At 45.1% G+C, this 16,658-nt stretch overlaps 1 protein-coding gene across 1 annotated transcript; it reads right to left on the bottom strand.

Annotated features, from left to right (window-relative positions):
* Positions 1-1,575: 1,575 nt before the first annotated feature.
* Positions 1,576-15,562, bottom strand: LOC149334647 (uncharacterized). Its single transcript, XM_089555858.1, has 4 exons — positions 15,536-15,562; positions 10,581-10,645; positions 4,312-4,406; positions 1,576-1,901 (listed from the first exon to the last, which is right to left on the bottom strand). Exons 1-4 carry the CDS (start codon positions 15,560-15,562, stop codon positions 1,675-1,677), a joined length of 414 nt encoding a protein of 137 aa, XP_089411984.1. The 3' UTR covers positions 1,576-1,674.
* Between the last annotated feature and the right edge of the window lie 1,096 nt (positions 15,563-16,658).

Here is a 16,658-nt window from a genome sequence, read left to right as displayed (position 1 = left end):
AGTGTCTCGTAACCCTGGGGGCAGTGGGGAGCATGTCTACTGCCTTTATACGCTGTTGTGACTGCTACAGGTGAGCTCTGATGAATGCATGCTGCCGAAGGTGTTAGGGTAGTGTGACACGCGGTCACCCTCCCCAACACCCGCATTCCCTCGCTGCAAAGGGGGGCGAGCACAGACTACATCTACACCGTGATTTTAAGGCAAAAGCCTTTAATGCCTCATCATTGTCGACAGAAGGTTGTCAGCAGAGGTGTCACGCTTTTTCTAGTTAGATGAGAAGAAAAACCTTTGTGCACGATGGGATTCGAACCACCACCCTTCCGTTCCGCAGCCGAGCATGCTAATGGCTACGCTACTTCCTGCCAACGCATATGTAGTTCTCCTTGTCTAGGACGCTGGAGAGTGTTTGCAGAAAGGCGTCGAATCAGACGCATGCCCCCCAAACGCCCTCCAGTGTCTCCAGCATTTAAGAAACCACACATCAGTGACACAAGCAGCAACACCATGCTTAAAACTTTCACCTCACCGCACTTTAGGTCAGCGAAGTGCTTCAGCTCTTGTTAAACGTCACTGAGGCTGCGGAAGATGTCCTCATGCAAAACTTTTGTGTCCACACGAAATCAAACTCGCATCACATTCATGTTTGCGTAAAACGTGGTACCTCTTTAAGACGTAAACTAGATCGAAAACGTGATAACATGAAATGTGATAACTGAATACAAACAGTCATCACACGACGAGATGCAAGGTATCTGTCAGTGCAGGGTTTGCAAAGGGTACACAGAAAAAAATTCAACGATAATCAAGGACTTTCACGGCCTTTTGTAGAAGTTTTTTTTTCACGGACCTACTAGACAGCTCTACTTTGTAGTTTTGCGACATAGCACATTTAAGAAAATGTAACCGCCACATTTATTGCACTCTGTAATTGCACGCAATGACCAATGCATGCTAAGGCAAGCTCTAGAGACCCTGTGAAGCATTGCCTCAATCCCTTTGTTCAGATTCAGCAATTCTTCAGCCTTTGACTTTGCCGCTTTTCTCATGGAGTTTGATTTGGTTATGAAAGCAAGGCCATTATAGCTGTTTCTGCCTTTGCAGCATAGTCATCTGGTGGTGTAGTCAGGCCACTAACCGGTGCTTCGAGGGTCTTCCTTTTTTTGTTGAGACTGTCAAGCTGGTCTTCAGCACAGCGCCCTTTTGACTGCTTAGGACATTCTTGTTCCTGCTTTTTCTACGAAGTAAAAGTACTTCCTTGCCTGGTCGTATGTCATGCGCGGTTCTTTCTTTTTCATTTTTCTTTTTCCTTTTTGCAATCTGTCTCTCACAATAGCTACTTTTACACCTGAAGACGTGATTAAACCTTTCTTATCTGTTAGTCTCAGATGGCTGGCGCTGCAAAGTGTGACATGTGATGTGACTAGCTGGTTATATAAATCTGACTTGATGACGAAACACATTCCTTAATGTCTTGTCCTCCCCTGAGGTGTCGTTTTTTTGCACTGTATTCCCACCAAGTATGAATAACCAACTAGCCCAGCACCATGTTTTATTCAGTTGAAAATACGCGCTTGGTCAGTAGCGCATGTTCCGTGCTACCTGCATCGGTTAAGTGCGATGTCTCCACCTAAATGCTGCTCACAGCCAGGCGTCCACTCACCCTGGCGCTTCCCATCAGCTGGACAGGGCAGCAGTCCCCGGCTGAGGTGATGGGGGAGGGGGCGGATGGGGTGCAAAGCCCAGCCCCGGGCGGCCCCTCGGGCGCACGTGCGCGGGTGCCGGCAGCAGGGCCCCCGCTCCGGCGGGCCCCAGGCCCCGGCCGGGCTCCCAGCCCAGACGCCGGAGCAGCTGGTGGCCCGCATTGGACTCCCCCACGGGGGGCGCTTTGCTGCCCACCAGCCCTGCACAACACAAGAGGGGCTGAACGACAGCAAAGACCAAGTACGAAATTTCTTCATTCACAGCATCGATTGAACGGGTACGTACTTGCATGAAGAAGAAGACGGGACACAACAAAGGAACACACACGACATACCGTATACAGAGCGCAACTTCCACCTGGTTTATTTTCATAGAGGGCAGATGCATTTAGTATACCGGCGAGATGCTGACATGAACAGTGCGTATATTTTCTTGTTAATCTTGTGATTGCCCAGTGCCGGTATAAATGCATCTGCCCTCTACAAAAATAAACCAGTTGGAAGTTGCGCTCTGTGTATGTCGTGTGTGTTCCTTTGTTGTGTCCCGTCTTCTTCGCGCAAGCAGTTACCGTTCCAAGATGGACCAACTCACCCAAACAAGAGTTTTACTTGAGCATCAATTGTGAAAAGGACTTGAGGGAAAATGCCACCAGGAGCCTCAGCTTCAGGTTACCTATCAGCAAACCAGGCTTGAAAGCTGCCCTCGACTTGCACACTGCGAGGAGTGTTACCGTCCTTTCCCAACACAGAGCATGGCCGCTTGCAGTATTATCAAGAATACGCACAGCCAAAGAAACATACATGTACACACAAGGAAGAGAATAAAGAAAAACAGAGAGAAAAAATAGAGAAGTAACACCCTACAGCTTTACTGAAATTCCACACTGAACAACACATCAGATACTCATGACTGACCAAAAGCAATTGTACATGCTACATAGTGAACCACTTCAGAGCACGAAATGTGTGCGCTGCACAAGGATGAGCCTTGAATCAACGCACTCTGCACTGCGTCATGTTGCTAGAATGCATGATGCATGCACTACAGCACATACTATGTGTGCATGTCACCACCCAAGCAATGCACAGGGCACAAAAGGAAACCTCCCACGACTTAAGGGGGGACACCGGTCTTTGAGACCAAAAAAATGACCCAAAAATCGGTTTTCAAAAAGTGACATTTGTGGAATCTCAAGCTATTATTTTCCAACTGTACCAATTTTTCCCTTCAAGAAATCAGCATTTTGACCATAATATCAAATTAAGACCATCATGTGGCCTGAATTTATCCAGGAGCAGGCAATTTAATGGCATGAAAATTTTGGACACACGGCTGTCTTAGTATGCCGATATCTCAACATCTGGGACAGACAGAGATGTCATACTGTTTGCTAAGGGAAGCTGAAGGCACAGTGTGTGCAATAATTGAAGCAGACTTGTTCAGTCGCACTTCAGAAACTTATAATTTTGCAATGTTTATCGATGCATTACATTCACACCTTGAACACTGATATTCCAAGTGCTGTAAAATTACTAATGAGGGTAAATTGGAAAAATGGTTTTGATCATTGCACTCTCTACTCGCCATACTATGCAGCCGTGAATTAAAAATTATTCTTTATTGAGCAGTTTTTTTTTTTGCACCGAGGTACATAGCAGCGGACGGCAGAAAGTTAGGTGGGCGGATGAGATTAAGAAGTTTGCGGGAATACAGTGGCGGCAACTGGCAAAGAAGGACAGGGTTAATTGGAGAGACATGGGAGAGGCCTTTGCCCTGCAGTGGGTGTAGTCAGGCTGATGATGATGATGACTAATGAACGACTAATTAAAATTAATTATCTAGGGAACTGACTAATTTAAGAGAAAGGTAATTTCATTGTTGAAATCAGCATAAAAAAGCTGAGCAAGGTGGTATAGTTTCATTAGGATTGGACTAAAAATAAGGAAAATAGGTCTAAGACCAGTGTCCCTGACGAAATAGGAATCTGAACTCATGTTTTCACCAAGGGAACTCGATCTGCCCATTCAAGCATTCTTAGAAACATCGAACTATTGTCCTGTGCGGCCGATTTCCCTAATTTAAACCGGATTAAACGTCCCAGCTCCTGCACCTGTTCGAACTCGCCGCAGACGGCAGGAGGAGTCAACTAACACATGGAGTGCCTTTAGGCAGCCGCGTGGCAGCTTCGAAGAACGTCAATTGGGGCTAGATGGTGCATGTTTTTTGCGACAGAAATGGTAATAGCGCTGCAATAAGACGTACACAAGAAAGACTGACACAGGACTGTGTCAGTCTTTCTTGTGTACGTCTTGTTGCAGCGCTATTTCCATTTCTGTCTCAAATAATGGCAGCTTCGCTTTCGCTTTTGTTTTCTGGGTTTATGTGAATAAATAGGTCCAGTCACAGACTACATAGCCGCAAATTAGGCCCACAGAAATAAAAATACATACGGACACTTTGCATCATGCAACCAGTTCCCGATTTGAAATGGGTGAGCCGTTTCCCGCATCTGCAGTAATCACACCGTCTGTGGTACACCAGAGTCGATACGTTCCCATGCGAGATGGTGGTTGACTTCCGTCCCAACAAGAAGAGGAAAGCAGTCCCTACCCTGGATGATTGGTCCCACGGGGGGTGTGCGACGCCTTCGCTGGACCTCTGCCAGGCAGGTGCGTGACGTCCGCTCACCCAGGACAGACCAGCCCCTGAGTGGACAAGGACACACGGGCGAGGGCAAACTGAATACGGACAATCACATATCACCACACGCTCTACAGTCAACATAACAGAGTCTCATTTTGCGCATGGAAATTCATTCGTTATATCCAATATTCATTATAAAAGTAAAGTATGCATTCAAATTCCCGCACAAAAGGTCTGTTGACAGACTGAAGTAAAGGGCACAGAGTTGAAAAAAACGTACCATTTTTAAATTTAAACCATGTTACGGACTCACCCAGCTGTTGCTTTACCGAGTAGAGTTTCTTTTCTTGCCTTTAACTTTCTGAAGCAAAGCTTCAGTCACAGCCGATATCATTGTCCGCAAAAACCTGCCCGTAGTAACCGTGCAGTCTGCAGTTGGAAGGTTTCTTGCATGCAATGCTCACAGGTCAGAATGAACCAACTAACCCAGCAATAAGTTCTGCTTAATGTTTCCTTTCACTGACAATGGAGGTGCTACAGGCTACAGAGGCCAAAAAAGGAACAAGAGTAGCCACCATTTTCATTAGCAAGCTGCGGCGACACCAGAGGCTCAGCAGAGCAGAACGTTGGGCCAGTTGGTGTAGCAACGTATTCAAGAAAACTTTGCGCAGAATGACACAAGACGGAAGGGAGAAACACATACACACACACGAGCGCAAACTTGCAACTGTATTTTTCGGAAACGATACATCGCCTTAAGGGGGGGACATGGGTCTTAAAACTGACCTTTCTATTTGTGGCTCGAATCTCACAAAATTTTGCACACAGATGCATTTTTCTCTTCTGATTCCAAGAAATGTAGCCATAACTGAGATGGTGGTCTTAGATCAAAAGTTATCTGAAATGCTAGGGTGTAATTAGGTAATTTCTTATGCAGCTTTAATGAACTTTATCACTGCATTTTGTTGCTTTTAATTACATGAATTGATAGCCAGCGAATTTCCACACCCGATGACATTCTTACTTTTTTTGTTTAGGCCATGTATAAATAGCAATTTACAATTAGCTTAACGAGCTGCAGTGTCAAATACTGTGACCTTTACTCTCAACGCAATATATCGCGATGACATGCCTTTAGAGAAAAACGAAGAATGTCATCCAGGTATGGGAACTCTCTGGCTATCAATTCATATAAATAAAAGCAACAAAATGCAATGAGAAAGTTCATTAAAGCTGTGTAAGAAATTACCTTACTACATTCCAGTCTTTGTAAGATCTAAGATCACCAGCTCAATTATGATTACATATTTGGAATCGGAAGAGAAAAATGTGTCTGTGTGCAAAATTTGATGAGATTCTAGCCATAAATAAAAGAGTTAGTTTTAAGACATACTGAAAAAATTGCGCAGAAAAAACGAGGATGAAGCAGACAAGACCAGGACGAGCGGTAACTCACAACTGAAGATTTATTCCGAAACACACGCACATATACACAGGAAAAAACAAAAACAAAAACAAAACTAATCATACCAATCTGACATCAAGAACATCACATGTCACCCCCCTGCGTACCCGAGTGATTTGGCCAAAAAGCAGAACTCCCTATCCGAGAAGCGGACGGAAGTCTGGCTGACGCATGTATCTCCGCTGATACGCATATGAAATGCTTCCATGAGTTCCCGCACAAGTTGGTCCCTATGCCTAAACAGAATTGTTGCTTTGTCCAAAAGCGTTTACGCTGCATCTTCTTATCGCTCGCATCACAAGTGCGGCAATGTTTTTGGGAGGTTGTCAAGGGAATCTCCCCTGAGTAATCTTCGGTGTTCACCTAATCTTCCGTTGACACATCGCCCTGTTTGGCCGATGTACACCGAACCACAAGATAGCGGCAGCTTATACACAACTCCCCTGGCGCAAGGAATGAACGGGGCTGTGTGCTTGATACTGCACTCATTTTTTCTTCCTTTCCTTCTGCCGCCTCCTTCCTTCCGGCTGCTCACCAGGGAACAGATTGAAGCCAACTTTCTAGGGGCGGAAAACACAACAGGGACGTTGTAGCGTCTGGCTACGTTCTTCAGCCCATGCGCCAACCCGTGCACGTATGGTATAACGGCGACCCTTCGCCGGTCTGTTTCCCGGAGTTTGGGCCTCGAACCTGCCTTGATCCACCTTGACAACCTCCCGCAGGCTTCCACGATTGCTTTCGCAGGGTACCCACTCTCTTTCAGCCTTTCCAACTGAGACACAACACTTTCGTTCATGACATGTGGGCGCCTTAAGACATGAAGTGACTATCCCATTCTTTATGACTTTGGAATGGCCGATAAGTAATCAAGCAATGATTTCTTGGCCCTGGGATGGTATGCCCAGCAAACATGTTTGGGGCGGAAATGCAATGACAGGTCAAGGAACTGGAGCATTCCGTCTCTTGGTACCTCTACTGTGAAGTTGAGACCGGGGCCACACTCTTTGAACAATTTGAGCACGTTGACAAGATTGCGTTGCAGGCTAGGTTCAGAAGAAAACACTAAATAATCATCAACATACCTACATATTTTCTATACTAGGCCATCTGATTTCTGTTCAATGGATCTATCTACCTTCGCCAGAAAAATGGTGCTAAGGATGGGGGCTACGCGTGACCCGATACAAACACCAGTTCGCTGTACAAAAAATTTCCCGTTCCACCCTATGACCGTGGACTTGAGATAAAACGTTAGTATTTCTTAAAAAGACCGAACAGATACACCACATCTGGACACAAAAGCAGCCTCGTCGTTGTGCTCCAAAATGCATTCCTGGACGCTTTCCATTAGCTCATTGTTAGGCATTGAGTAGTACAAGTTCTCAATGTCCACACTGAAGGCGGTAGGTACACTGTCCTGGATTACTGTTGCTCAGAAGACTCACCACTGCCTCAGAATTTGGAACGATGAATGGGTCCTCCACAGTCAGGCTTGCCAGATGCTTCTGGAGGTAAGTGGCCATCAGTAATTGCCAGGTATTCCGCTCGGAAACAATTGTTCGGAACGGGATGCCTTCCTTGTGGGTTTTTGCCGTGAAAAAAGCGGCTAGGTGAAGTTCTTGAGCCTTCTGTACGCCTCTCGCTAATTTCTCTAAGTTGTGGTGTAGCAGCAATGCGACAGCTTCTTCCTTCACCTTCTTCGCCTTGAAGCCAACCTCTCTGAATTTTTTTCAGATAGCTGTCTGGGCTTTCTCCGCAAACAAGCCCTCAGGAATCAGCACAAACCCTCCTTGCTTGTCCGCGCAAAGGACTCTCAACTCCGCAGATATCAAGAAATCTGCAAGCCGCGCAGTGCTACCACATTTTTCTTTCCCCTCATGGGTTCTTTCCACAACATCGACGCATTCCTCGACGCATCTTGCCTGGACTTCACTGCGCGAAAGCCGCGAAACAGACCGGGCAGTTGCCACCGTTACGACGGGCTTAAGTACCTGCGGCAAACTGAACTTCGGACCAAGCCTGAGGATTCCCAGGTGTTGGGCAGGAACTTCAACGTGTCCCAGTGTGACGACGTCCTGATTCGATCTCGAAGTCTTTCGTGGCCTTGGCAACGTTGGAAGAACTGAATTCCACAGCACCTCAGTCATGTATGACGATGTGGCACACCAATGACGAAAAGCCTGGTCGTTTCTTGTTCCCCCGCTGATAACACGCAGCTGGTCCCTAAAAAACCTGGCTTGCCTACGCCACTCCGACCGCAACATCCGGCACAGTCGTTTTCGGTGTCCCGCCGAAGGTTCCAAGAACCCTGTGAGCCCTAGTACGTCCTTAGGGCACAGGCCGTAACGAAGGTGCCAGGAAAAGATCCTCGCTTTGCACGCGCACACAGAAATGGCTGCAACAATAACTGCAGGGTCATTAAAGTTAAATAAGTTACAGAAAAAAGAGCCCGTTATACTAGGCCCGATGTACGTTGGTGTACATCGGCCAAACAGGGCGATGTGTCAACGGAAGATTAGGTGAACACCGAAGATTACTCAGGGCAGATTCCCTTGACAACCTCCCAAAAACATTGCCGCACTTGTGATGCGAGCGATAAGAAGATGCAGCGTAAACGCTTTTGGACAAAGCAACAATTCTGTTTAGGCATAGGGATCAACTTGTGCGGGAACTCATGGAAGCATTTCATATGCGTATCAGCGGAGATACATGCGTCAGCCAGACTTCCGTCCGCTTCTCGGATAGGGAGTTCTGCTTTTTGGCCAAATCACTCGGGTACGCAGGGGGGTGACATGTGATGTTCTTGATGTCAGATTGGTATGATTAGTTTTGTTTTTGTTTTTGTTTTTTCCTGTGTATATGTGCGTGTGTTTCGGAATAAATCTTCAGTTGTGAGTTACCGCTCGTCCTGGTCTTGTCTTTGCTTCGTCCTCGTTTTTTCTGCGCAATTTTTTCAGTATGCATATCAACCAACTTGCCCAACTTTCTGCTCTCCTTAGTTTTAAGACCCTCGTCCCCCCTTAAGAAGCAGGAAGGGTGCAAGTGTACAATATCCAGTGCAATTGTAATATGCAATTGTTGAAACCCTCGAGATATCAACTACGGAACGCTGCATGAGTAAGGCATCGGTAGCCCTTCTCAAAAAAGAACTTGATTTTCTTTGCGACCGATAACCCGCTTTCATGTTCCTGCTTTCTGGGCATTTGCGCTGAGCATGAATTGTCTTGTGCCTATCACTGATGCTATTTTTGCTGTGCCAACGTGCTCCCACACGTGTTGCACTGGCTATCGTACGCTTGCACACTTCCTGCTTTTTAAGGCGATGTATAGTTTCAGAGAATACAGCTGCAAGTTTGCGCTCGTGTGTGTGTGTCCGTCTTGTGTTAATCTGCGCAAAGTTTTCCTGAATATACCAGAGGCTCGGCAACGCTGCCATCCAGTTTCAAACAGTGAGTCCTTTGCGGCCTTCATGTCACGAATAATGAATCGAACGATGGGAAAAATTTCAAATCCAATTTTCTCCACAATAGGTGCGTTCTTTGCTTCCAAACAAATATGAACACAACCAGCAAGAGCTGCTGGAACAATTTTTCCCCAGAATGGAAATTGGATGGAGCTGTCCTTGGCGCCCATTAATTCCCGACAAATGTTCAGGACGAACTGACGGGCTAGTTGGTTACACATCTCAAAATACCGAGCGCATGAGAACGAAACGAAGAGTGACAGAAAGGACGCACACCACAAAGCGCCGTACTTCAACTGATTTATTTGCGAGCAATGCGTCCACATTTATACAATGCATCACTGGCATTCGCATAAAAAGAACAAATATCATAACAAGCCTCACGGTGAACATGCCATTGTGTCAGCATTCCTTCTGTGCAGTTAAATAGAAAGAAGCCCCAGTAACGGCTGTTGCAAAGGTTGCCCTTACACGTGTTTACTCGCTCTGGATACTGTGTTGTTTTTTGTTTATGACCTGGCCTGGTTCTTCCCCATCACTGCTCTCAACGAGTAGCCAGGCGCATCACCGTGAGGTTTGTTTTGATGCTTGTACTTTTTCCGCAGGTGCCAGTGATGCATTGTATAAAAGGGGGCGCATTTTATTTTTTTTTATTTATTTATGAATACTGTCAACCCTCATTTGAGGGTCATTACAGGGAGGGAAAGTGAAGAGACAAAGAAATGCACATATAACCATGAATGAACAAACTTCTTTGAGCATACAATACAAGAGAGCATTGAAACGCAATACAGTTCACACCACTGTAGAACCACCTGCTATACAAAAAGCAATATTGGACAATCAGTTACGCGCCCATCTACAAGAATCCCATGCCTAGACGGAATCCCCAAGTGCATTCAAGAATGCCGCTACACCTGTAGACTCAGCAACGTGAGCGGGCAGTTTATTCCAGTGCTCAATAGCATCCGGAAAGAATGAGCAGCGAAAGACGTTAGTTCGTGTCAAGTGGCAAATAAATCAGCTGAAGTAACGGCGCTGTGTGGTGTGTGTCCTTTCTGTCAGTCTTCGTTTCGTGCTCGTGCACTCGGAATTTTGAGACCGAAAAATGTGCCTGCATAGCCAAATTGTCTTCACAACTTTTGCCGAAGGCGTGAAATGCCTTTTCGTAGACAAGTACTGCACTCCAGTGTTGAAAACTGCAACCAACGCCGACTGTAACCTGGCTTGGGTGGTGAGAGCAGTGCAGCCCAGACAAGTGTGACTGGCACAATCTTCCCTGACGAGCACAGGGTGGTCGTTACTTACTCAGCTTTGGACAGGAACTCCATGGACCGCTGGGATGAGGCAGCAGGCAGCGGTATGGACACCATCTGCAGGGTTCATGGGGGAAGAGGGACACTTGTGGAGATTCTGATCGCAGGCTCTGCTGAGTGCAACACGGTTCGAATGCCCAGGCAGACCAGGAAGTCCTTCCTGGGCGAGTTAGGCACGGAACAATAGGCAATAAGGGAGTAATTACTCACTGACATCCACCTGAGTGCAGCCATGCGGCTGCAAAGGAAAGCTATACAGTTCTCACAGAAACTTCGCAGTTAAAGAAATATTCGTCCTGGTTTGACCAACACTGTTTGACCAACATTTGACCAACACTGTTCCCACTTCAGGTTATTCATCAGTTCACTCTTGCCCTACCATAAGCTTGCCGTCCCGGTTAGCTCAATTGGTAGAGCGACTGCTCCGGTGAAGCGGTGGTCCCGGGTTCAAGCCTCGGACCAGGATGAATTTTTCTTCAACTGCGAAGTTTTCATATAAAGCTGTATAGCTTTCCTTTGTAGCCGTATGGCTGCGCTTGGGTGGATGCCAATCAGTAGTTACTCCCATATTACAAATCTACTCCACCTAGGGGCATTCCCCTAAACATTTGACGGAACAAAAGGCAATGAAAACCCCACTGCTTGTTTTATCTCTGTGCACTCAATGGCTAGGGCGGCCCACAGCAATGGCCCACGATGCTTGTTTTGCATGTCTGCTACCAGTGGTGTGAAATGCATGCATGCAGAAAATTTTGAGCCAATGCCTTTGCTCAGCACATGGTTCCCACTTGACTCTTTTTGTTACCCCACCACTATGCATCCATCAGGGAAAACCCCGCAACGCGTTATTCTGCTGTATCTGCAGCAGATTTTTTCCATGCATCAAGCAGCAGCTAGTTGGACGATGACAACTGCGTCGTCACATTTTGATTCCGGTGATGAAACTGTGCAACCTCAGCATGAAGTGCCGGCAGATTAGTTTCCACTTCTGGTCTGTTTATTTGTTTCCGGAGCACTGATGGCACGAATATTTCTCGTTTCTGTTGTATCTTGACATCATATGGGCAAGAATTACTCCCCCATAGCGAACTACTCCTGGAAATTGGCACCACACAAAAACAATTCACAGAGACGTGCCCCAGTAACATTCAGCTACTAGCAAGGGGACAATTTTCGAAGCTCAGGTTAACTCTTTCGTTACCACACCACTGCGCTTCGATCACCGGTGATCGAAAAATTCGAAGCGCTACGGACTTGCTGAGTCATTCGGTTTGTTGTTCGCACATTCAACTTAAATTTCCTGCTTAGTTTATATTTTTGCCAAAAAGCGGCAATTTTTGAGACGCGCTTGAAGTTGGAGGTGCGGCGTCGGGCGCTCCGAACAAGCCGTCATCATTGGGAATGGCGCTCGCTCGAAAAAACCACGTTCCACTCAATTCTGCTGCGTTCGCACCACATATTTTTGATGTATCGATTAGCACGGGCCCTGACGACAATGCTGTACCGTCAGGTATTGTTTCAAAGCTCAAACTGTGCAACGAGAGCCCAGAACGCTCGCCTGTGCGTTCAGATTCCTGGTTCCGGTCGTTTGTGTGAACCGAAGCTCGTCATTATAGCCGTTACGGTGATGTGGCGCCATCTAACTTGTTCTTCGGAGACTACAGTTTTGGTTTCTGCGTAGAGTGCTATTTCCCATGACGCGCGAATTTTTGAAATGCCCTTGAAGCGGAGGGTATGGCGAGGACGCTCCGTGCATGGCGGCGGGCGCGCGGACGGCGCGCACTCGGAAAAACCTTGCTGCGCACAATTCTACTGCGTCGACTGCAATTATTATCTATGCTACGAGTAGCAGAGTCTCTGGTGACAATGTTGGATTGTCGGATTTTGGTTCAGACACTGTAACTGCACAAACCGATCCCAGAACGTTGGCCTGATAGTTTCGCTTCCTTTTTCCTGTCCGCTTGTGCGGGCGCATCAGGTTTGTTGTTCAGACGGTTAGTTCCATTTTCGGCTTAGTTCGTTATTTCCCCGCCAGTCATGCATTTTTTAAGTACCCTTGGAGCATAGGCTTATTGCGACATAACACGCAGTGAGGATGGCGTCGCGTCGAGGTCGGGCGCTTCGCGCGCTCGAAAGAGTCCCGCTGCACATGATTCTTCAGCCTCTGCAGCTGATTTTCAAGATGCTCCGAGCAGCAGTGACTCGGACGAAGATGTTGTAATGTCGGATTTCAATTCTGCAGCTACATCGCAGCTATACTTATCGCATACTATATATCGCTATATTGCACTTATACTTTTTGTTTTATATATATATTTTTCAATTTATTTCGTAAATTAAATAAGCTTTGATTTGTATTTTTTAAACCATGCTTACCAAGCTTTCATTTGGCACATAACATTACACTTCCAATTTTTTTTTTTTTTTGTTGGACTGTAAAAATCATATCAAGGGCACTCTCAAATGAGCCTTTTCAAGAGGCATAAGAAAAAAAATTCTAGCTCAAAAACTATTCAAGTTATAATTTTAAAACTTTAATGTCATGTTTTAGAAAGAATTTGAATTGTTTTGTAACTTCTAGAATTTTTTTAGTACAAGTGTTTGGAAAGTTATTGTCATATAAACACAAAACTTTTGTTCCTTTTTATTTTTTGTTGTGTTTACTGATTTTTTTTTCACAGCATTTCAAGCAGAATATGTGTTCAAACAAGTTTAATTATAAAGCGCACTCTATCTCAATCATTGTTATGCATTTTATATAATTTTATCTCTCACACCTTTTTGGAAAAAATTTTTTGTCTGAGACATAAAAAATGGACGTTTTTCCGTGGTAACGCAAGAGTTAACAGGCAAACCCAAGATGGAGGAACACTGTGGCAAAGCCATAACTGGCCCACGCATGTGCCGCTCGACACCTGCCCCTCAGAAACTGCACGTCAACAAACTCAACACAGCAGATGGTGCCAAGTGCTTGACAGAAACAAGCATGCCATGAGAAGCTGGGGTAAAAAGCCCTTAACCACATTCTTAAGGGGGGATGAGGGGATCGAAGGTGACTTTTATATTTTTCGACTTAGACCGATGAAATTTGGCTGACTGGCTTAAAACAGCATCAAACAATCAGATGTAAAGTTTCACGATGACTCCTCCAGTAGGTTCCCTTTTCTCATTGTTTATATGTCGTCCCCATGTTGCTTGCTTGTGGAAAGCCTAGAAAAAAAACAGGCTGCAGGTCTGTAAATGCTTTTAATATTTACTAACAAGTGTCGTGTAAATCAAGGCTCTCTCAATATTTTTTTAGTTTCTCTGCTATGTTTTTGATGGACACAATATGCACCTTCTTTTTATGCTTAAACGGTATCATGCTCTAATTACCACGTAATAAAAACATGTGAGCCTAAATGGTTAATCTGAGACTGTCTCGATGTAGACCACCTTTCAGTGATCACAACAAAACAAACAGGGTAAAAATCCATGCACCCATTGCTGTGCTACGCTTTCCACGAGCAGGATGTTAAACTCAAAACAAACTTTCTAGAAAACAAGCCTGAACGTTCTAAGCCAGCACACACTGTCTATGTGCAGATGCCAACAAATATATTTATTTGGAGCGCTTAACGTTTAATTTTGGCTGAAATATTTCTGTACAACATAGAAATAGTGTTGGAGATGCAAAAACTGTACTTTTGAAAAACAGTCTTTTTTCACAATTTTTGCGATCTGATCCCCACATCCTCCTTAACTCTTTCCCTACCGCGCCCATTAAGCATCGTTAGCCCGCTAACGATAATTTCATGCCCCGATTTCAAAACCTTCTGCGTTGCTAATGACCACGCTGCAGATGTAGTTTGTAGGCCAGGAACCAAAGTTTTGAATCCAGTGTAGTTTTCTTTTGTCTCGCGAGGGGCACTTTTTAACGCGCTGCAAAGAAATGAAGACGTGGACCTGCGCTCATTGCCCGCCATGTTGCCCGCAGATGACGCCTTCGCCGCTCGACTTCGGAGCCTTCCGCGTTGCTTACAGGCACGATGCGCATCTGGCTTATAGCCGGAGAACTGAAGTTTTGTTTCTGATGTAGTTTTTTTTTGCCCCTACAAACCGGCATTTTATGAAATCACTCCGAAGATGCGGTACCATAGAAGTCGCTTGGTAGCCTCCGCATGCGCGGCACGCGCTCTAAGACATAGCAAATCTCAGGACTCCGTTTCGTCTGCCAGTGATTTAATCGACGTCCTGTGCAACAACGAGCCTGAAAATGTTGCAAGGTGCTGAAGATGATTCACTTTTCACATCGGTGATGATGGAAACCAGCCTGAAACACAGGCGGCCACGCTCCGATGCACAACTATAGGGATTCCAGTTATTCTTTTGTGGCAACAATACTGTTCAAGATAGAAATGATTTTTTTTTTTTTTTTTTGCAGAGAGTGGCCAATAGACAAAGAAACATTATCCATATTTCAGAAAATTTTTAACATTTTTTTCTTTTAATATACAAGCGCGTTTTTGCAAGTTTTGTTGAATTTTTTTCTAAAGTCTCGTTTTTAGAAAATAAAATTTTTTGTTGCAACATGCAATTTGTTGTTTAAACATATATTAATAGAAAGCACCTTTATTCAGCTCTGTTTTTCGGTATTGCAATCGAAACTGAATTCAGTAGTTTTTAAAGAAAAAAAATGTACTGAAACCTTCAGAAAATGGTCATTTTCCTCATGGTAGGGAAAGAGTTAAGGGGAGACGCACGTCGTGAAATGATCAAAAAATTCGAAAAATTCAGATTTTGCAAAAATACCATATTTGGGGCCAATACATTCTAGAGTACCTACCTAAAGAGTTTCAAGGCCTAATTCGACCTCCAATTACTAAAAATTATACCTTTTGCACCTACAAAGAGCGGAAATGGCGGTTTCAGAGCGAAATGCGCCAGAATTTCGTGCGTGTCGCTTACCAAGACTGCGTCCCTCATGGCTGTCATCTTGGTTTTGTTTGAAAGCTGGGTCCCTTCCCCACAACTTGGTATCACTCACTGCTATGAAACTTTTTTGGAACATCCGCATTCCGCTGCTTTTCGAGAACCTCCGAATCGCTGGTGCACACACTTCAAATGCAATTTTCTGAGCTGTGTGTTTTTTGCCAACGTGACTGTACGGAAGTTTTTATTATGTTGTTCAGGTGCAATTTCAATCAATCCTATACCGTTGAATTCACAAAGAACTAAACTGTGGAGCTATGCTATGTTTTTTTCGCTGAGTTGAACATTACAAATTTTGTGAACCATAATGTCACCTCACTATATTTTATGATTACGGTGCTTGGACATATTGAATATACTTATTTATGATGTACCTCAAAAACAATATCACTAATATAGCTTCACATGGCAGTTCTTCGGCTATGATTCCATTTCAACTGAAACCAAAATATGTTGAAACACCGAACCGAACATCGAAACCAAAAGTGCCTTAATGATCCGTAAGAATTTAGTTAATTAAGCTTCAGCTTTGTTCGCATATTACAAAAACTAACTGAGATATAATGAAACTAACTAGTACGCAAGCGTGCGGCGGGCAGGAAATTCTACGTGGCCGAGGAATGCGTCTGATGATAGTGCAACCAGAAGGATGCATTAACACAAGCTGCAAAAAGCCGGCTTTCCAAGGCAAGCCGTGCGAGTTTCCCGAAATGGAAGAAGAGCTGCTGCTCTGCTATGTGATGGAAGTGCGGAACAACGGCTACGGGTTGGCAGCGGACGTGCTGTGCGGCTTCTTTTGGGATGAGCATAATGGAGTCTTTGCATTACCGCGCGCCGCTGGAAATTTGAAGCCGCTTACAAACCGCACAAGATGGGCCCTCCTTTGATCACTGAAGCTAGGTGGTTTGAAGGTGGTTCATCTTTCACATTTGACACCTCAGCTGCCAGCTTCGAGAGCTTTCTCAATTGCGCGGGTTGCTGCTGACAGATCTTTTTTGTTTGCTGAATGGTCACGTCCTCACTGCAACATATTAATTTAGAAGATGCGCTGTCAGATCCGCTTTATGCTCAGCACTTGTAAGTTCAGTCGGATGCAAGC

Source organism: Amblyomma mixtum, chromosome 8, assembly GCF_055824585.1.
Source record: "Amblyomma mixtum isolate Tamu chromosome 8, ASM5582458v1, whole genome shotgun sequence".
Taxonomy (NCBI): domain Eukaryota; kingdom Metazoa; phylum Arthropoda; class Arachnida; order Ixodida; family Ixodidae; genus Amblyomma; species Amblyomma mixtum.
Note: the sequence above shows the minus strand (reverse complement) of the source record. Positions and strands in the feature narration are given on the sequence as shown.

Excerpts from the sequence above, each read along its gene's own strand:
- LOC149334647 (XM_089555858.1), bottom strand. The coding sequence starts at position 15,562 with ATGACAGCCATGAGGGACGCAGTCTTG. Across the intron at positions 10,646-15,535 it reads CCATGAGGGACGCAGTCTTG|ATGGTGTCCATACCGCTGCC; the intron begins GTAAGCGACACG and ends TGAACCCTGCAG. Across the intron at positions 1,902-4,311 it reads CGTGGGACCAATCATCCAGG|GGCTGGTGGGCAGCAAAGCG; the intron begins GTAGGGACTGCT and ends TGTGTTGTGCAG.